General features: G+C 33.8%; 1 protein-coding gene across 1 annotated transcript in view; it reads left to right on the top strand.

The window, feature by feature from the left end:
* The first annotated feature begins 233 nt into the window (after positions 1-233).
* The window catches only part of LOC120768594 (tyrosine-protein kinase Dnt), a 202,187-nt gene continuing 178,686 nt past the window's right edge, over positions 234-23,734 (top strand). The window contains exon 1 of the mRNA XM_040095357.1: positions 234-883. Within this exon, the coding sequence (XP_039951291.1) occupies positions 751-883 (133 nt within the window). The 5' untranslated portion in view covers positions 234-750. The remainder of the gene's footprint in view (positions 884-23,734) is intronic.

Raw genomic sequence — 23,734 nt, 5'->3', positions numbered from 1 at the left:
GTTCTCTGATTTTCCTTCTTACATTTATTATCTGTTATAATAGCTACAACAGTACGCGAGCAAATAGAGTCCACAAACAGCTAGATTCCACTTCCCCTTTGTTTTTAGCTAGCTTCACTTTGTCGCCGATAGAGGGCGCTGTTTAGCGAAAAAACTATCTTGATTGTTGGCAATGCTGTGGCTGAACTGTCAAAAATATCAATTTTAGTTGACAGGAAATTTTCGTGGAAGAAAGTTGTTCGCGAGAGAGATATAATAGAAATTGAGTTGTTTATGTAGCTTCTGCTTTTCGTGTTAATATTTGTCAGAATTTTCATATGTTTATTAATGAAAATATGTTATCTAAAAAATGCAATCGAGAAGGAAATTCTCTGAAGTGTGTTTTGTCGAGAATGGAGCAGGAAAAGGCTACCGGTAAAGAGTGAAAATTGTCGATATCGTGGGGCGCAGCCGTGAAAAAGTCAATTTGTTTACATCCCTCATGTCAGCTGAAGTGAAGTGCAATAACAGAAACAAAGAAAACAACAAAAATATAAAGTGTGAAAAGAAAAATAGAGGAATTCACCAAAGTCTGCATAAATATTTTGTTTTCATTCTTATCGCAAAATGTGGGATTTATGTTTCCTTTGTGCAATGTGTTTCTATTTATCGTGAATTCCAATTCGATTAATTGGCATTTCTTGACGACGATTTCCAAGTTTATATTTAGCAAAACAATTTTCGGGCTTCTTTGAGCAAGGAGTACACAAAATGGCTACACAAATTTATAGAAGTTTCATAACGTTGTGGTTGAGCTTTACATGTTGGCTGCTGCTTTGGTGCTGCAATGTTCAAGCTCATCTGAACGTGTATCTGAATCCACAGGAGGTGATGCGATTATTAGGTAAGTTCATTGATCTCAGTAGAAGCGCCAAAAGTAGATATGTACATAAGTTGTAATTGGATTCATATGTGATGATGCAAATGTAATTTTTTGTCAAACTTCCGTAGGGAAGGACCCGTAAAAGTATATATATGTAAGTATACAAGTACATACATATGTATGTATATATCTACATACATACACATAGGGAAATGTTTAAAGAATAGAATTAATTGCCTTTGGGTGGTTCCCGTAAGTATTGTCGACGATGGGATCGGGGTGAATGTTCAGGATAGCGGTTTTTGTCAAATTGTCTTAAAATTCTTGTTTTTAATTATACTTTACGAATATATATGTACATATATGGCACATGCTTTTAAAAACAATATTTTTTCGTGGTGATAAACGTATACTTCATGTTGATGTTTTTTTTAGCAGTAACATCATCGCAGTTGATTTTTATTATTTATTTTTTGATAAAAAAAAAAACAGGGAAATCTCACAACAAAACAATTACAGCAAGAATTGTTTTCGAATTATCGATAATCCCAATATTCGAGTCTGAACAAGATTTAATAAAACTTAGAAATACATAATAGACAAATAAAAAAAAATCGAAATAAATTTCGAACAGTGGTGCCATGTGTAGCGTGTATATCGTACAAAATCATAACATCTAGGTTTTTGATCCTAGATATACTAGGGTCTTCAGCAAATTACATAATTAACGAGTAATATAACGTTTTACAAATTAATTTGGCTCTTTTTTGGTAAATATTTTTGATTATTTTCTTCCAAAATTTTTGAGATAGCTTTTGAAATTTTGCAATAATAATGTTAGAGTATATACTTAAGCAGCTGACTTTTCGCACAGGTCGGCTGTGTATTATATTTTTGTTATTAAATAAATAAAATTGTGTATTGGAGTTTTGACAATAAAAAAACCCAAAGCCTGAACATAAAATTTAATATATTAAAAAATAACTGGAAAATTCACAGTAATAAGATTATAGAAAAATGTCATTTAAAGCTTTTTCTAGCTTTAAAGAGCCCGAAATGCTGAACTTGTGACATCAAGTGTAAGTAAAGGCACGATTCCGATTACTTTGGCGGAGGGGTAAAAAAACCGAATTTCCTTATAAATGGCGTATGTATGTACGGATAGGGGAGCTTCTCCAGAGGAGGAATATGCAAAAATGTAAAAATTACTAATAATATTTATTAAAATATTCACGATTAAAAGTTCAAAAATTTGCACTAAGAAAACATGTTATTTCTCTATGTTTCACAAAATTATTTCACATTTTTTACTTTGTAAATTTAAATACACACTCTAAGCTTTGAAATAAGCTTACATTTCACTTTTATTTTGCTATATTTTACCTAAATGTATTAATTTAAAAATCACTTAGCACACTCATCGTTGAAAAGGTTAGATTGTTTACAATTATGAGGAAAACGAGCCTTGCCACATCTTAAACAGTAAATATGTAGGATTTTTAACAATTTTTCTTTGTTTGTTTTATCGCGTGATTCTTTTTTCTATATTAACTATAAAAAAAAATACTTTCTACATATGTATATGTGTAATACGTAATTTTTGTGACTGAAGTACTTTCGCGTAGTACTCTTTTCTGCGTTGGCGGCCTTCGACCGCGCTCTAAAAAAATAACCCTGGCCGAGCGAATACCCGGGGTGACTGAAGTGCTATCGCGTAGTGCTCCTTTCTGCGTTGGCGGCCTTCGACCGCGCTCTAAAAAATAACTCTGGCTGAGCGAATACCCGGCGTGACTGAAGTACTTTCGCGTAGTACTCCTTTCTGCGTTAAAAATAAAAAAATATATTGACTTTTTGTTATAAAGTGGTGAAAGTGGTTATATTCTTTGGTTATTATTCACTCATATTCAAACAAAATTTAAGTTTTCGTTATAATATTGATAAATTTTGATTATTATTTCTGTCAGCGATTTCCATTTATATTTTATATAAAGTGGTTATATTTTTTGGTTATTATGCACTCAAACTCATATTTGAAATATAATAATACCTATATAAGTATATCGTCACCTAAAATACAAACCAATGTATCATAAAAAATAAATGGAAATCGTTGACAGATATAATAACCAAAAAATATAACTACTTTATATCCAAAACTCCAATTTTGTTTCAATATGAGTGCATGATAACCAAAAAATATAACTACTTTATATCCAACGCAGTCGCCTTCGCGAAAGTACTCCAGTCACATAAATTACGTGTTACACATATACATATGTACATATGTAGAAAGTATTTTTTTTTTATAGTTAATATAGAAAAAAGAATCACGCGATAAAACAAACAAAGAAAAATTGTTAAAAATCCTACATATTGGATATAAACAAAATTTAAGTTTTCGTTATAAAATTTATACATTTTGGTTATTATATCTGTCAGCGATTTCAATTTGTATGTATTTTAGGTGACGATATATATATTATTATATTTTAAATATGAGTTTTGGATATAAAGTGGTTATATTTAACGGTTATCATGCACTCATACATATTGAAACAAAATTTGAATTTTCGTACTGTACTGTAACCTTACACTTTATTACGTAACATTATTATATAATATTACTTATAAATATGTACTTATATATAATATTGTTATATAATATTACTAATACATGTATATAATATTACTTATTTGCTTAATAAATTTAAAAAAGAAAATATCCATATGCATGAATAGAGGAACTTTTGCGAAAAAAAAGGAATTTCAGCGAATTGCCTTGTCATCAGATGGCAGCGCTCCATTTCTTCGTAATTTTTGGTTAACAAATGAGGTTCAAACGAGTGTAAAATGTAATTTTTAAAATAAAGATTTTTTGAATAAAAAACCTGCTAAGAGTGTAAAATGTGGATTTTTTTAAAAGATTATAGTGTAATTTAATTAATTTGAAGAGAAAAATGTGAATAAACTGGGTTTAACGTGGTGAAATAGCTTCTTGAAATGTTCGTATTTTGCGAATTTTTGAACTTTAAGGTCGAATATCTCGTAAACTACGCGTTTGCGGTACCTATAACATATATTTTTTAATCAGGAGGACTTCCTCTTTCCAACGGTACCTTCAAATCGCGGCTCCAAAAAAATCGGAATTGCGCCTAAGTAAATCGTATTTCGCTATTGCTTTTTTACACAATCGAATTATCATTTTCTTTAAGTAATATTTTTTGACAAAATTCACTATATGCATATTTTTATGCTGATATACTTACATATTAAATAAACATAAAAATTGCCGACCAAGAACTCTGATTGAAAGCATTAAATAGCTGCTTCGCCTAAAGTTATGTATTTGAACATAAAGCTGAAAATTTGGTTTCTTGACAAACAGCCACTTCTCAAATACTTTTAAATGTTTGTGATATCCTTCAACATAAGTATTCAAATCGATCCTTCGTCATTCCTAATTTTAGGTTGGTTTCTTTGTTAGTTAATTAAACTACGTGCACATTTTTTCTGTCAAACCTCATTCAAATTGCAATTCTTGGAGGCACGTTTTAGCAACTGTAAAGCGGGTTTGGGCTAGAAGAAGCATTATTTCCAAATATTGCTTGTGCGCAGAAGTTTTCATTTGCTTCTTTGTCTTTTATTTCTCCCGAGGAATGCTAATTCAAAACTATTTCAAAATATTCCACGTTTTGTTTTCATACTTTCTGTTTATATTGACACCCATTGACGGCGGTGACAGGGCAGTGAAATAAAATTTCCAACTTTAGTTTATCTCCGGCTTTTATACTCTACCATGATTTTTCACTTCACCTCACTATCGTTTGGGAAGACATTCATCATTAAAATATGCAAAAAAAGCGTCATTGTGACATTGAAGCGAGCGCATATTTGAGTTAAGTAACTCGACACGCTTCTGAAAAATACTTTCCTGTTTATCGGCATATAGTTTGCAGCCTCATACTTTTACATACATATATATACATATGTACGTATGTATGTAAATTAGAGCGGGTCGAATTTTTTCCATTAAATTGCAAATGCGCGAAATGATCTCCTAATCATTCTCAACAACTTTGCCTAAAACTGGTTTCGAGGCAGCGATTTTTAAGGTGAAACTTAATTATTAGAGATTTAAAATTTTTTTAGACAGTTTTTGAGAAATCCTAATGAAATTTAATACATACATAAGTGAATTTTGATATTCTATTGATCATTTGTTGGTGTCAGATCGGAAAACTATATCACATAGCTCCTATACAACCGATTATTGAAATTTTATTCGATTTAATGCGTTCAATTAAAAGGCTAAGAACTCGCAGAATAATCCTTGATATCGCATTCGAAAAATATTTTCCATTTTATGAATTATAAATTTCAATTAGGCATAGAGACAAGAAAAATGTTGTTGGGAGATTATGTTATAGTTTTCTGATTGTCTTTATTTTCACTCTCATTGTTAATTATGTATTAGAGAACAGTAATGAAAAATTACATACATACTTACATGCTCTTAGTTTTTGTATTGAAAGTATGATACCGAAAATATTGTGAATAATCGGTTGTATGAAAGATAAACATATGTTATATACGTAGTTGTTGTATTTTCTCTATTTTCACTGTCATTGTTATGGTACATATGTACTAGAGCCCAATTTTGCAAAATTACATGATCTTGGCTTTTAAGGCAGAGTACCGAAACATAAAACATCTGAACATCTGTTGTCCAATCTGGCTGATTCCGAAAAATGATCAATCTAATGTTGAAATTACATTCGGATATCTCAAAAGCTGAGGAATGTCTAAAAATTAAACTTCAACCAAAAAGACGCTGGCTCGATGCCTGTTTTAGACCCATATTCTTTCAGACAAAGTTGTTCAGAAAGATACGTATGTATAATATTTCCCGCATACGGAATTTTATAATTTTTTACCGCTCTAATGTATACGAATTGCAGTTATTGGAATGTTGAGTTAACATTGAAAAAATCACTATGTTTACCCCACTCTGCATTCACCTACGCCTCGCCAAACGGCAGTGCTGCCACGGCCCAGTTGGTCACGTTTGTCGCACTTGCTCCGCATACTTGCCACTTAGTTTTCCAAGAAGCGCTCCAATGCTTCTGAAGTTTTTTCATATTCTCCTTGCCGTTTTTTCGCATATCGTTTCTTTTTATTTGAGTTTCCAGTTCTTCGTTCGCGTCTGCTGGAACCAACGCCAACGAAATTTGTAAGTGTAAACAAGGCAGGCGAACTTCAAGTTGTGCCTTCAGTTTCAGTTCAACTCAATTGAAGCTTTGCTTGCAAGTGTGGTTTTAGTTGTGGATCTCGGTGTTACACTCCACGCTGCCACAGTAATGGCAGAAAATGCACCTGATTGTGTCAACTTGGAGATGAGCTAAAAGTTGGAGTATTTTCTCAGAACTACAACAATAAAAATAACTCATGCAACCACTGATAAAATAAGGAATACTAATGAAAAGCAATAACAAGTATTTTCATAGTTGGTTGAAAAAATGAAAAGAGAAGAGCAAATAGTAAAAAATAACAGTAACACAAATTAACAATTTGAAAATGGCAACACAATAAAATGGAAAAAATCAACAACAATGACAATCACAAAATAAAGCAGAATTAAATGAGCAACAACTACAATTTTGAAGTTTGAGTAGAGCAAACGAATGGAAAATGAAGTAACAAAATTCAAATTAACCATGAATTGACGACAAATGAAGTCCAACAACAGTAATATAGATGAAAAAATTTCATTCACTTCAGTTTGAGTTGGTAAACAGCGTAGCGATTTAGGAAAGAAATTAGGAAAATCATCACATCTCTTGAAACTTAAAAACTCGTGCACTAGTATAAAGTAAGTTACAGCGCAGCATTCTAATGAAGAGCTTGGATTTATGTAAACAAGAGCGTCCATTGCATTACGAATTATTTTCCAGTTGAAATTTCATTGCAGAAGCGAGATTGGTGAAATTCTCACTTTGTTTCTAACAGCCGCTAAGGTTAAATGTGTTTTTATAAGCTTCATGGAAATGGAATTGAACATCTCCAAAACATCGATTTATCGCATTTTGACCGAGCACTTGGGCATACGAAAGGTGTGTGCACGGTTTGTACCGCACAAATGGACTGACGACGGAAAATTGTTCAAAGTCCAACATTCGAAGGACATCATTGTGACCGATTATTTGACCAAAAATCACATTTTTACCACTAACCACTCCCGTATTCACCTGATATCGCACCGTGCGACTTCATTAAACATATTAAAGGTCGGAACTGCACCCATTTTTTCAAAATTTTCTGCACACAGGTGCTTAGTTTCTTTAAGATATATTTTACTCTACTTATAGCTTGGTCGGACGGTCAGACGGACAGTTAGACAGTCATTCAAAATTCGGCTCGTCTCATCATCCTGATAATTTTTATACATAGTATACACCATCTCATACTGCATTGGCTTTCGTGATCATTTCGACACATTTTGAACTAATATCGTGCCGTATCCACCGCATTCGCCTGATTAACCTTTGTGTAACTTCTGGCTATTCAGCAAATTCACATGATCACTCCGAGGACAAAGTTTTGACTCAGTTGAAGATACATATATAGTAAAAGCTGAATCGAAAAAGGCTCTGATGGCCATTACGACGGAGGATTTTTCCAATTGCTATGTTGAAATTCGTTGGCATAAGTGTATTGCAGAGGGAGGGGATTACTTTGAAGGAGATGAAGTGGACAAAACTCACCTTTCAATTTGATCACAGTAGTATACATACATATGTCATATATAACTTTATATCTACCTCGATTAGTTTTAGGTGATACGTTACTGTTAAGGTAAACAAAACTATTATAGTCTCTAGGAACGTGTTGCAAGAGTATAAAAATCCCAAAATTCTTTAGGCTCTTGTTACCGTCCATGTGTGCGTATTTTACACATTTATGTTGCACATTAAATGATTCGCGGTTGCCCAGTCTACTGCCGATGCTCATGTTACTGTTGTTGCCACTGTTGTTGTTTTTGCTGTTGCAGTTCAAAAGCTATTTATTATTGCCTATTTATTTTTTTATTGATTTGTTTAACGAAGATGCAGTTAATGGGTCACAATTTCCTCTTTATTTTCCTTCGCCTTCTTTTTATTGGCTTGGTTTTAATGTCATTGTGCAACGTGCCCCATCTGGCCATTATTTCCTTTTCAGCTCACATTAAGCCATGAAGTGTGCAACTAATTATGCATTTAGCATTCTCTGCTGCATACTAAATGCGATCAATTTCTTTGAGACTTTTGGGACTGTTTTTATATGTATGTATATGTATGTATGTATGTATGTATTTCTACAGCACTTTTTATTTTATTACGATTTATCATGAACTCTAATTTAATGCTGCATACATATATACGTATGGACATGAATATGTCTGTCCGTGTGTTTTGCCATAAAATTATGAATTCTTAATTTTCGTCGGAATTTTTTTGTTTTCTACCCCTTTTTATAGTGATTCCGTGTGTCTTTATGACCGGCAGTCACGTGCCCTGTTGCACTTTGCAATGGCTGAAAAACCATTGGTTGCTGGTGTGCTGCCCAATTATACACAAGTATGTACATTTCTTCATATGTATAAATTTTAGTAAATAAGTAGTTCGAAATACTGCGGTAGAAAGTAAAGTTGTCTATAATATATGTACATATGTATGTACCTTTGAAAACATACAAACGTGTACGTATTTATTTCGAGTATGTATGTACATACATATGTACATATATTAAAAATGTTTTTTTTCTTGTTTATGGGATGCTTTTAAAAAAGTGTGCTAAGAACACTTCAATTAAGCAACAATGTAATTAAAAAAAAAAAACGTGAATCGTAAATTAAAATTAAGAAAAGTAAGTGATTAAAAATTATGAAAAAATATTTCTTTTTGTGAAAGTTCAAAATAGAATCATTCGTTTTTTGTGTAAAAATCAGATTCATAATGAGTCTGATGCAATAGGGTACAAGTACCCATGATCTTATGTGCATACACAGTTGTGTCGACTTAGCTACGTATTAGTGAACTATGTAGTTCTCCAGGTTTTGAGATACCGATCTGAAAATATACAATCGCCAATTTCTTCCCAAGATGCTACTCAGACTTGTGGAAAAAATATTTTATTTGACAAAATATAAGTATTTACGATATTTGGGGTAGATTATTGTCCACAATACTATCTCAGAAGAATTGTCTCAGATAGGACCACTATGGCTAGTACCCTACAAACTGACCAAACAAAATAAAGTTCTCGTATGGTATCTATTGCATTTGTTAAGGTTATTATAGCTTCGGTGTTAACGCATTGTTGTTAAAAATTAAATAATTCTATTCCTTTTGGAAAATTACCAAATTATTTTACATATGTATATTATTTATTATTTTGTAATTGTAATGATCCGAAATCTGTGTTTCGGTTGGGTTTGTTGAGATCTCCAAAGAAGAGGCATATAAACCGCCGATTCTTTTACTAGACTCTTTTTCCATAATGTTCTTATATATTTCTTTTGTAAATTTCCATTTTGACAGTGTTAACAATTTTACTTCGTAAAAAAATTAGGTTTTTTACCATTTCGTCATCACAACTTTTAAAGTTAACGCTCCTTCATATGAGATCTTTACTAAGTATCTCTACGCTCAATTGACTTACATATGTACATACATACTTAATTATGTAATTGTATGGTATGCGTAAGTAATTAAATTTGTTGGCGCGATCCTTGAATGTTAAATAAAAAAGCTACATACATATGCTTACTGTTTTTTTATTTCCTTACATACATATACATACATATGTATGTATGTACTTAGTTAAATAGTTTGATGGATATATGTATGTATAATGCATGGCTTACTCAGTGGCAGAATAGGAAGTAACTTTAATAATTACTATATGGTAGAAGGAAACACGAAAAGCTCCGTCAGGATCGGGAAGGACCTCTCCGAGCCGTTCGATACCAAACGAGGTTTCAGACAAGGCGACTTCCTATCGTGTGACTTCTTCAACCTGCTTCTGGAGAAAATAGTTCGAGCTGCAGAACTAAACAGAGAAGGTACCATCTTCTATAAGAGTGTACAGCGCAACCCGATGAGTCGACGTTACGAGTTTTCGAGAGAAAAAATTCTGCGAAAGATTTATGGTCCTTTGCGACATTGGTCATGGCGAATCTCGCAGTCGATGGAACGATGAGCTGTACGTATAGATATACGACGACATTGACATAAATTCAGCGAATTAAAAGAAGAAGTGGCTACGCTGGCTAGGTCATGTTGTCCGGATGGATGAAAAACACTCCAGCTCTGAAAGCATTCGACGCAGCACCCGCCGGGGGAAGCAGAGGAAGAGGAAGACTTCCACTCCGTTGGAAGGACCAAGTGGAGAAGGACCTGGCTTCGCTTGAATATCCAATTGGCGCCACGTAGCGAAAAGAAGAAACGACTGGCGCGCTGTTGTTAACTCGGCTATAATCGCGTAAGGTGAAGTCACGCCAATTAAGAAGAAGAAAGTTTTTCTGTGGAATGATAAGATAAGTTTGGTTTTGAAATATCTAAACCATCGTATTAATAATTATTTAAACATTCCTTTAAAATAATCAGAACCTACTTACATACATACATATGTACATATGTATGTATTTGTTCTCTTATTCTTATTTGACACAACAGGCCGCTACTTTATGAAAAAAACTTTATACCGCTATGTTAAACGTTGCAATCTTGCTACTGGTATCTTATTGTCAGATCGCATGTGTTTATAAATATACATATGTATGTATGTATGTACATGATGGATAGTTCACTAATTAAGTTTGTGTTTTTATACCCTGAACAGGGTATATTAAGTTTGTCACGAAGTTTGTAACACCGGAATCGTCGGAGACTCTAAGATCGGAAGAGCACTATATACATATAAATGATCAGTATGTCGAGCTGAGTCGATTTAGCCATGTCCGTCTGCAATCTGTCTGTCTGTATATATACGAACTAGTCCCTCAGTCTTTAAGATATCGTTTGAAATTTTGTAAACGTCATTTTCTCTTCAAGAAGCTGCTCATTTGTCGGAACGGCCGATATCGGACCACTATAACATATAGCTGCCATACAAACTGAACGATCGGAATCAAATGCTTGTATGGAAAACTTTCACATTTGACAAGATATATTCACGAAATTTGGTATATATTATTTCCTAAAGCAACAATGTAATCTCCGAAGAAATTGTTAAGATCGGTTGACTATAGCATATAGCTTCCACACAAACTGAACACATAGTTACTAACAGAAATGCACCTGTGAAGGGTATTTAGCTTAGGTGCAACCGAAGTTAACGTTTTTTCTTGATTTAGTGTAATTTAACGATTTTTTTATTGTATAAACCATTTTCTAAAATTTAACGGTCTCCATTTTAATCCAATACCGTTTGCCATCTTTCGGACAAGATTGATACATAAAATGTTTAACCCTTGCGGCTTGTCGCCTGTAATAATGCATAAATGGATCACTTTGATCCATGAATTTGACGATAGATAAGCAAATCACAGTCGTTAATGCTACGAAGCAAAGTTTATTCTTAGAGCATGAAACTTGACATGTGAGTTAAGTTTCAAATTTAAGTCTAGACGTTTCAGGTGCTTGTGAATGGCCGCGTTACACTAATTTAATCGTTCAGGTATCTCTCAAGTTGTTATTCGACGACTTAAGACTCCTTCCAGGACCTGGTGCATTCTCAAGTTCGAAATTGCCAGAACGAAATTATGCAAATCAAATTTGGCATTGGCGTTCGGTTAACCCATCTTCTCCGTAATTTTTGCTTTGCTTAAACTGCATTTATACTTCTTTGATAGTGAAACAATAAAATATGCCGAAAATGCTATTTTCACCAAATCTTCACTATTTCCGGTGCCTTCCATTCAGCACTCTGGCGTTTCGTTTCGGGACCATATTGGAAACACCACGTTTCGTCACCAGTCACAATATTGTAAAGGAAGTTTTTCTCCTTTTTGACCTCTTTAATGATGATGAAGCCCAAATGTTCGATCGAAATTCGATAAATTGATGTTTTGGAGATGTTCAATTCCATTTCCTAGAATTTCATTGATGATTTCGGTTGATTTTTGATGAATTCACGCACAGTTGCGATGGAACTTCCGGTGATCATGGATTTTGATTGGCCCACATGTTGATCGTCAATTGGTAAAAGTTTTACCAATCTTAAAACAAAATTTAATTCTGGGTCTTTGTTCGAAGCTCATTTTCGCACCGATAACAGAAAACGCAATAACTTCACTTCCAATCAATGAAATGTCATGAAGTTCTCACTGGACAATCGATAAAGATAGCAGATTCTAACGCACGAGTCGACATATAGATGGCGCCACCAGAGGGCACTAGATTCCTATTTACTTTGGAACGCTCGCATGGTGGAGACAAAATTGTGTGGTGTGTGAAATTATGAAAATAATGGACTACTTGGCAATATACAAAAAATTAAAATATTGGTAGCTAAAATCAATCTGAATGGTGGTTACTGCTTTGTTCAGGATAAGTGGTTTAGGAAAAGTTATTGTACAATGTAAAAAAGTGCTGCCTCCCCAGACCAGTGTAGAACTCAATTCCGTTCAGGTTAGGTTTAGGCTGCTCTTCGGGAAATATAGGCAACCATTCGTTCTGAACTTACACAAATTAATTTTCCTTAAAGGGTGTTTAAATGAAAATAAATAAAAATTAATAAAATGGTGTTTTTCTGAATTTTGGGTGCAACTCAAAAACCTAAATACAAAAAAAAAAAAAAAATAGTTAGACTTTTTAATTTAAATTTCGTGCGAAAACCCATTTGTCGAAATATTTTTTTCTAGGTTGGTATGATCACATCAAAATAATCATTAGTCTTTAGTATACGCTTGTCCTTTTGAAGTACATACTAAGTACATAAAGTGCATTCGGTTCGATTTTTGCGATGATTGAAATTATTCAACAAAGAAGTTCCATTAAATTTTGGGTGCGGATTTAAATTTCTGGTGCCGAAACGTTCAGATAGTTGGGAAAAGACCTTAGGTGATAATTGTTTGAGCAAATGTTTTTGATTTGTACAAATTATTCAAAGAGAACGAGTTGACGAGGAACCACGTCTAGGAAGGCCATCAACATGAACTGATAATCAACACGTCAATAAAATAAAGAAATTGGTGCTTGAGAATCGACAACTAACAGCGTCGTTTTAACGTCTGTAAAACAATGCTTTTCGACTACCAGCATGGCCCAATATCGTTGCAAAGGTGAGCCGAAGCCGAAAAAACCACTTCAAAGTATTGGGGCAAAGAGATTACGTTGAGTGTGACGACATTGATTTTGAAAAAATAATTCAGAACTTTAAAATTATGAACAAATTCTAACTATTTTTTGCTCACAGTAGCAAGTCACATCTAAATCAAATTATCTACATACCTCTACAACCTTTTGGCCACTGTAGAAAATTTAATTACTCTTTCATTCCGTTATAATTAAATAGATATAATGCTTAAGTTGCAGAAACAATTGCGGGCAGGCCATAAAAGGAACAGTCTTCTTATCACTGTTTTTTTGTTCAGTATTTGCTCTCAATATGTGTACCCAACCATGCAAGTCTGATTTACTAAGTATGTATGTATGTACATACATACATATGTATGTATATTGTTTGATTCCAACTAAAAACAGTTTTGCATCTCATTGCAAAATTATAAAATTTTCATTATTTATGCACACAAATGTAAACACATACCAAGCAATAACACCATAACCGCAATTATGCATACAATCGTGTGTACATACATATGTACATACATAAATATAACTGTATAGTGCCGATATAACTGGCAGCGAATCCAGGGCAAACGTCGCTGCCGCGTTATTTGTGATTCGTTATTCATTTTGAATGACGACTTTACTCCTGTGCCAATGCAACAGAATGATTTGAGGCGGCAGATGCTTCCAATGCGGTTGACAAAAGGTTATCGGTTTTACCGCAGATGTAACAGACTCAGCTTGCAGTCAGCGAAGCAGCTCGCGGTGAATGCCCAGATTAAAAAGAATCAGGGAAGAGAAAAGGAACACGGATCGAAATACATACATACATACATATGTATATATGTACATAGTATATACTTGTGTACATATACATACATACATATGTATATGTTGATCAATCGAAGCAGTTCAAATAGAATTGAATGAATGTGGGAGCTACTTGGAGGGTGAAAAATATTTCGCACAAATTAACACACAGTGTCGGTTTTTTGTCAACAGTTGTTGCAAGCTTTGTTATACGACCCATTGGATTCGCAGCTTGTTCGTACTAATGTGCAACACATTTCATTATCTAAAGAGTCAGAGGGATTCGAGTACAACTATTCAAAGTTCATTATCTTTTTATATGAATGGTTTTGAAAACTCCCTCAAGCCTTTAAATTAATTAACAGGTACTTAATTTTCGAATACTTTTCTAAGGATTTCGTCATAAAAAAGTTTTAAAAGACACCTAAAATTTGTTTACTGGAAATATACTTATTTGTAAAATATTACTATTTTTTAATGCTTATTAAATCCTTTATTAATAAAATACCACTTGGTAAACCTTATAAAAATTAGAGCAACAATATTTAAACACAATCTGGCTGCACAAAAAGCATTCGTTTATTTTTGCCACTCCGAACTTCAATACATCGCCCAAAGAGAATCTAATCCGCATCCTCAATTAATCGAAAATGAAAGAAATAATAATCGCTTTAATCTACATACATATAAGATGAATTTTTAATAAGCTACTAATTTTCATTTGCTTCTCAGGCAATTCAATATCTGGTGCTGTTTGCAAACTGACCACCTAATAACAGCAACGTATTTGCAACAAACATTCGCAGCCCGCCATATATAGAAATGCGCAATACAAGTAGTATGTACTTACATGTACATAAAAATTACATTTAAGCAATGTGCAGGAAAGACGCCACATTTGCCACAGCGATATGTACTTATGTATGTATGCACGGCGTGTGCTCTGCTGCGCTAACGAGAGATGCAAACTAGAGCGATACGGATAAAATTGCTGCCGCAGATTTGACGGGCTTGCCAACTGGTTGCTGTTCGGCTGTCAACTGACGGGTCATTAGTCTGTGTCAAAAGCAATTGACTTAAATCGCAATCGTGCAATCACATCACAGCACAGCGTTAGGCTCGAGCCGGTACTGTGCTTTGGCTTTTCGCAGCTTAAATTTGCTCGGTTCGACTCGGGGCGGGGGCTCTATTTGTGGTAGCAGCCGCAGGATCAGATGCGTAATTAATTTGCAACAAATACCTCTCTAAACCTTGGTGCGGCAAAGCGTATTCGCACAAACTTAGCCACGTACCCGTACATCTGCATGTATGTATGTATGTATGTGATGTTTGTGTTTAGCTTCTGCTTCACGGCTGGCAAGTAGGCCAAGCAAATAGCCATAGTTGACTTGCAACAACTGCCACTGGTGACGTTTGCCTGATGCCACATCCTTCATCACACATGCTTCTACCTGCTGCTGCGCTGTTGCTCTTCTGAATTCGAAGCAATTTGTTTTACTCACAGATACAGCAAATCAGTTGTCACTCAAATGCACAGATAAACGACCACAACTATCCGTGTTTATGTGTACATATGTAGTACATATATATAAGTATGTATAGACACCGTTGAAATGTGTACAAAATGCAGTGAAAATTAAACGTCCGTTAGGAATATTTACTTTTGTGGAGAAAGTGAGCGCAAACTTTTGCTTGTAATATTTAACGTTGGGGGACTAGCAGTTGTATAAACAAATATAAGAGCATATGTTTATTTGCGTGCTGATCCTGGCGAGAAATGCGAATAATTTCGTACTGCACCCAATAGTTTGGATATAAGAGTAATAAGCTAATATGCATTAGCGGGCTTAATTTACATTTACTTGCGCATTTGACCCATGTTAATGCAAATTTGTAAGAATTCCGTGCATTCAGCTGAATTTACCAAATTTGAGTAGGCAAAACTGCTCCGATTTTTGCTATTTTTGACAGATGTCGCTTGAAATCTGCCGCCTCCTTTGCGTTTGGAGCATCAGAGGTAAACAGTTTTATATTGCTAATTAAATTATGTGCAAGTATATTAACAAAAGCAAATTTTAATATAAGCGTAAGTTTTTTCCATAATCTCATTCTTCCCATTTTGGTAAGACTTAGGCACTTAAATTGTCATCAATAATCCAAGTTTAGGAACGCTACCTTTCAAGTAATTCCTCCTTTAATTTGTAAGGTTATGTTGGAGCATGTCTATACTTTCGGTAAACTATGACCTTGAATTTGCTACATATAAGCAGAATAATATAATAATTATTACAATCGTCCGAATGTCTAACTTTCTAAAAATAAAAATTCTTCAGAATGTCATGACGTATTATATCAGATGAAATAGCGGTTATCCTAAATAAACCGGATTGCTAAAACTACCAAAACTAAGTGGAAAGTTTTCAGTTATATTTTTATTAAAAGGGAAATAATTCAAAAGGCACTTATCGTCAAAATAGATAAAGCCGGGAAAGATTTAACACTGCCGTCATTTAGGGACCAATAAGCATGCCTTTCCAAAATATTTGAAAAAGTGTTACTATCAAACGTCAATTTTGCGGAGGACACAGGCCTAATATGCCATTATAAATGTCACATCAGGTCGTCAAAGGTACCAGGTAACCGGCGAATAAATATACATTAGCAAAAGCGTAAGCTTGTTACATTTCCACTAAAACTAGAAAAAACCAGCCGATTATATTGAAAATATCTTATTTCCTAAAAAACTTGATATACATATGTAACTCTAATACTGTACTTGTTTAAATTCCTACAATAACTAATAAATCTTAAATCCATTTAAAACAATCTCAAAGTTGTCGTCTTTCAAAAGACTGATATAACTCAACTTTTTAAAACGGTTTGAAAAAAAGATTTTAGTAAGGTATTAGCTAGTAGATTTATAAAATTCCCGAGATAAGTTCACATTTGCTTCAGCTGTCCTCTACTTCGTTGTTTACTGTAGGAATATCATGATGTCGTAAACAGTTTTTATTCAAAAACCTTTCCCCCATTTTTCAAATATTTGTTGTGAATTTCATATTTATTTCAACAAGATAATGTTCGCATTATACCGTAGTCGTAAAACTGTGAATGAAATTAGTGTCCTCATCTGATCCAAGTATTGTACAGGGGGGACAATTTGGTGATGTCTAACAAATAGTTGTTCACTCTTGATTTGATTTGTATAGATGGAAACTTTTTGTATCGTAGTCTCGATTAAATTTAAACAAATTTAGATGGTTGCTTGCTAAACAAATCAAGTAAGTATAATGTTATATAATTATAAATCATTAATTTTAATCAATTAAATTATATTTATTTACAAGCAATTGGTTAAAATATTTTGTAGAAGTTCTAGTCAGGAGGAAAACTAATATTTCGACTCACTGAGTTATAATTTTAGTTTTCCTGCTGGGAAGGAAATAGATCTACATAGATATGTACATCTGTTTGTAAAAATACAAACAGTTGCAGCTCATATGTCATTATAGCAAGTGGTCAAAGTAAACAAATCGAATATTCAAACTCAGCAGAGATAGGTAAACAAGAAAATCTGTTTGACTCGTGTTGATTTACCTTCTTCTTTGCCAATATAAATTTATCGCATTTACCATGCATTTTAGTTTCGGGAAGTTAAACAAAGAGACAACTAATTTTGTTGGTACTTATTTACTAGTTAAGGGGATATACATACATATGTACATACTTATATATATAACGATGCTATGCGCATACATGCTGCATACATACATATGTACATATACATACATATGTACATATATGAACATCTTTCTGTAAAGGAGCATATTTGGAACAAATTTGCTAACTGCCATATATGTATGTATATCTATATAACTATATACATAAGTACATATCTACGTAGTGGTTGGTCTTCATTCTAGGCACTTCGTCTATCCTGGTGATATTCACAAGATAACGCATTGCGGCATTTTGATAAATTACCTTTAACGAAATGGCATTTACGCAACTACTTGTGTACATACATACATACTTATGTAGTTAGAAACCTACTCGATCGAGTGTAAATAGTTGCCAAAATAAGTATGTACATACTTATGTATTTACATGTGATATTTCCTTTAAATAGTCAGCCCGCCAAAGCTTGTGAGAAAATATACATACATACATACATACATTTAAAAAAGTTCAATTTTTTCAATGATAAAATGTTTTCGTTTATAATAACCGTCAAAGTGCAAGTAAAAATTAACTATTGAAATGGGTTTGGGGAATGGATTGAATATGTCTGGTGTTAATCATCATTATTTAAAGAATTGTAAGTTTAGAAATTGTAGGTAGCTAGTACACAAAGAATAAGTCTTAAACATGTTTTGGTTTCAACCTGAACAGATAGTGAGACCAGTCTTCTCCTCGACAGTTTTGAAAAACAAAAAATAAATGTGGGAGAAACTTTCAACTCACATCGATAAAAAATCGGCAAAAAAATTTGAGGATATACATACATAACAGTGGTGAGTAAAAAAGGCTTCGGTTGAGAACAGAAACTCTTCTGGTGCCAAGAGGTAGAGAATTGAGTATGAAGAAAAGCTTGGAAGCATACCTCCAGTAGTTGATTTAATTAAACCAGAAGTTCAAATTAGCAACTAAGGCGCTGTAATAAAAATTTCTTTAACACTCATCCCAAAACCAAAGGAAATTGAAAAAAATCAATCTACTTATACAGGAGACGTTTCTGAAACCGTCTCCGACCGCTCGGAGGTACAAACAAATATAAGTAAAACTTTAAACGCGTTTTTCTCGAAACGAAATCTTTCAAAATTGCCGTCATAACTCAACGAGAAATTGACCGATCGACTTCAAATTAAAACTGAGTAGGTAAGTATTGGCCTGAAATCGGAGAAATAGTTTGAAGACACCATTGCACAATAAAAAATATATAATAAAAGTGATAAGCATGAGACTGTTGAAAATTTGCCGTGGTCGCGCCAATCAAAGCACATTGCTGACACTGAAGCAAGATCAATAGTACGAGAAGTAAGACCAAATTCAGTTTCAAAAGCTGTTCAAATATCAAAAGATATGTTGGTAGTGGAAAAAGTCTTTTCGTATTTTGGGTCATAGCATATAGCGTTGGAAAGGTGAGATTTTAAGCTTCATTTAACCAAAAAAAAAATAAATTCAGGGAAATTGAAAAAAAGTTACATCTGTTCAAAAAAAAACAGGACGTTTTGAATCTAGCGTCCCCTAGTGGCACCATCTAAGTATATGTCGACCAGTGTCCCGTGAGAATTTCATGACATTTCATTGTGACTGGTGACGAAACGTGGTGTTTCCAATATGATCCCGAAACGAAACGCCAGAGTGCAAAATGGAAGGCACCGGACGAGCCAAAACCCAAAAAATTGCGCATGGAGAAGTCAAAAGTGAAGACAGTGCTAATTTGTTTTTATGATTCCAAGGATATTGTTCACAAAGAATTTGTTCTACCCGGCCAAAACGTTAATGCGGTATTCTATCTTGGAGTTTTGAAGCGTTGTAATTCCTAAATTTTTTTAAAATATTAAAAACAAAAATTTTGACACGATGCTTATAGGAACGATAAAGGATTATATAAAGAAGGTTCACACAAAATTTCAAGTAAATCGGTTGTACTCGTATAGAACTTGAGATAATGCCGGTACCGTGTGGAAAAAAGTAGTTTCGAGAAAAACGCGTTTAAAAAATTCGATACGGCCGAACCTGGCTAGGTACTGCGTCACTAAAGTAACTGTAGCTCTTAAAATAATTTTAATTTTTAAAAATCCTTTGGAGGATATGTTCTTAAGGGTCTAAACTTTAAATATATGAAAAAGAAAATCGAATTTTTTCAAAATTCTAGAGAATACCCCCCCTTAAGTCCTCTTTACTTTGGAAGGCACCTTGAATTTTGAAATTTTTGTATAAAAAAGGGAAGAATGCCATGCAAGCCACCAATGAAATTTGTGAAGACGGTGCTGCATCAGTTCGTGTAGCACAACAATGGTTCGCTCGCTTCCTTCCCGGAAATTTCGATTTACACTGGTGAACTAATGTCTTTAGCGGAAAAATGGCAAAAAGTGGTCGATCAAAATGGGATATATTTGTTTATTTATTTATAAATATAAATATAAAGTAAAAGTTGAGGTTTGATTAGAAATACGAAAAGACTTTTTCTACTACCCAATATGTACCCATAAAAGCCAGTAGTATCAGAAGAACTTTGCGCTGAAGCGGTCTACATGGATGAGTACCGCGCAAAAAGCTCCACATATAAAAGGCAAGTCAACAGAAGCGCTTGAAATAATGATGCTGCAAACTTTTGCGATAACTTTTTGTACATAGACAAAGTTTGGAAGCAAATTTGAAATACTTGGATCGAAAAAATTACTTGAAACTATCCAAAAATATAGCTTTTGATGATAAGTGTGTTTCCAATACCGTAAAGCACGATGGAAGAACAATTATGGTCTGGGCAGCATCTGGTGTTGGAAATTTGGCTTTCCTTGAGTTCATGATAAAAAAAATTGATTATTTAAACATTTTGAAAAATGAGCAACGTTAACGTTAGCATTAGGAAATTAGGACTCTCATTGAGTTGGATCCTTCAAAAGTACAACAAACCTAAAGACAACGACAAAAAAAAAAAAATCGGAATTTTCTTATTTTTTTATACCAAACTAGATATTAAGAAAACACTAAGGTTATTATTTAATTTAAAAAATTTCTTGATTTTTTTATCATGAAGTCTAGTTTTAAGTAATTAAATGAATGCAAATAAGGTTAACTTTAGTTTCCTTCAAGAGCTGGTTTTAAACATCGTTTCGTTTAATCTGATTTAATAGTAAAAGTAAATGGTCTGTCCTGTCGCCTATAGACTGAACGTTTTGGAAATCTAAGCACATTAGTTGACGAAATCTTTAATTCAGAGACCTTATTCTGTAATACGATACCGAAAAAAAGTTACTCAAATTCGGATATTTTGTTCTCGGTAACTCGATTTTCACATTCAAATCTGTTTTCGAATAAAATATTCTTTAGTTCTTGAGTTGGAGAAAGTAAAAACGAACAAGTAAAGAAGGGTTAAGTTCAGGTGAAACCGACCCAATTTTATCTATTTTTAACAATACCACATACTAATAAAATGTTCCCTGTGTTTCATTAAGACACTTCACATACTTACCATCACCAATCATATGAAGTAAAGTTAGCCGCAGGTGCAACTACGTGCACGTATTCGCTGTTTGGGGGTTTGAACAGTAGTAGTACGATTTAGACAATTGTTGGTTATAAGGTGGCTAACTTTAAGCCCACTAATCTGGCAAAGCTTTATCCCGATACAATGATTATTACTTGATCTGTATGGGAAGTAGGAGTGGCTGTATTCCGATTTCGCCCATTTTCGCATTAGCACACAGGAATCTCAAGATAATATTACATGCCAAATATATTTCCATTAGTTTGACCTCAGCTCTAATGAAATCCTCTCGTTTTATATGGGCAGTAAAATTTAATATCGCTCGCGTATTTATATACTGATTTATCGGGCTTTTAGTAGTTTTAACAGAACCTTTATGTGGAGAGTAGGCGGGATTATCATTCGATTTCTTTAATTTTTATAGTATCGGTAGGGGTGCTCAAGCGATTTGCCCAGATTTGGGCATTGTGTCTTAAGCAGTTTAGAAGAAATGTACATACCATTTACATTTTGGGTTCATCGTCTTCTGTTACAAGTGCAGGCTGCAATAAACATAAAACAAGTGCTCAAACGATTCGTTCAGCACCCACAATTTTTACTGGTATTGACGGCGTTACTCCAACCAAAGATTTTTTGAGACTCCTGTTTTGTGGTGTATTCCACAGGCCAGGTTCTTCAACTATGACCATAATCTGTAGTCCAATCGAGTGAAATCTTGGCTTTCAGACGGCCTATCACTTGCAGTTATGAAACCAGGAATATTGTTTTAAAGTCACTGCTGGGTGGTTTTTGCCTTGTGTGATAAAGCTGAATTTTACTGGAAGATCCAATGCTCTTTATCAAAGAGTATTGCTTAAGACTAAGTACGTAGTATATACATACATATGTACTTGAACAAGATTTGGTTATTTTCGATTATATTTTCACTATGTAGTGGGCGAAATCTATAAAGCTCTTTGTTTTTTTCTTTTCTTGGTCGTTTTTTACTGAGTTTTGTTTTTTGCTTTTCTCTGAGGTACATGGTTTTAGCGAGAACCGTTAATGCAATCAACAAATAAATAAAAAAAAAACGATCTCATCTCTAAATTATGTATCTTTATTTACACATATAAGTAATTACATGCAGGCAATACAATCTTTTTACCTATGTAATATACGTACATATATATAATATATGTATATAATGTATATAATATATAATATATACATATAATGTACATATATAATATAAGAATGCTGGCATCTGTTTTTCTGCTGCTGCTTGTCAAGCTAAGACAATTGCGACAGCAAAAATCAATAAAGTGAAATAAAAATGCAGGCTTTTCTCGTTGATCACCGACCTCCAACAGGAGAAGCGAGCGAATGCGTGAGTATTTGGCAATCGTCTCGAATTTAGCATGAAATTTGTTATTGCCGCAGACATCCACACAAACGGGCGTACAAAAGAGAGACAAAGCGTATGAGCGATAAACGCGGCCAATTGCCGTTGCCTATTTTGTTTGACCCTTGTATCTGATGATCGATCTGATTGATTCGGTGAAAACACCGCGGGTCACCGCCGCTGAAAAATGATCCTTTGGCTGTTGTTATGATCTTATCGCAAGCACGCAACTTGGTTTGGTTGATTGCACATGCGCGTCTACAATGACAACGCCGCAGGTGATCTTAAACGGCGCGCAATGAATATTCATGTGCAGACAATAAGCGCACACACATACACACTTATAGTTTAAAGCATGAACAATGGAATTAATTTTCGGAAAACGGTTTCACTGACGCCAGTGTTTGGATATTGACTGTATGTTAAATAAGTGCTTAAGTAGTGAGTTTTGGAGTTTTGGTGGTCACACTAATGATGTTGAGACTAACGCTGCTTCAACAAATTAATGGTATTTGGAAAATCATCATTCCTACAGACTATTAGAGACTGCAAAATACGTTCAGTCAAATTGCTGGTGCACCTCCACCTGGCCAAAAGCGATTTAGAGTATTTTTGGGATAAAAAATATCCATCATCTGTATTAATTTATTATATTTAATAGTATTATTTTTATCGTCGTCTAGTAGAATAATTTTAAAAAGAAGAACAAGTAATGATATATGTACATACATCATCCAAAAATTACAAAAAACTCAAAATTGTAACTTTTCGCTCACCATAGAATAAACTTTCAAAAATATTTATATGTACTACATATATAAAGAAAAGTCACCGAATACTCGTAACGCAAGGTGTTATACATACAAGTACATTGGAAGTAGAGTTCCTATCGGACTGAAAGTAGTTGCAACATTGCAAGAATCAAAGCCAGGGGAATACTTTAAGGGGTAAAACTAATCATATAGAGTAAAGTCAGCCATATGTTTAAAAATCCTGATACGCTGTTTAATTTTCGGTGAGATAACTCACATATTGGCGGATATCTATAGGTACCGGAGTCTTAAGTATTCGGTACCTAGGATCTTAAATAGTTTTTATTGGATTTAAAAATTTTTTAAGGCGAGCTTCTTTGTCCG

Source organism: Bactrocera tryoni, chromosome 2 (genome assembly GCF_016617805.1).
Source record: "Bactrocera tryoni isolate S06 chromosome 2, CSIRO_BtryS06_freeze2, whole genome shotgun sequence".
Classification (NCBI taxonomy): Eukaryota; Metazoa; Arthropoda; class Insecta; order Diptera; family Tephritidae; genus Bactrocera; species Bactrocera tryoni.
Note: the sequence above shows the minus strand (reverse complement) of the source record. Positions and strands in the feature narration are given on the sequence as shown.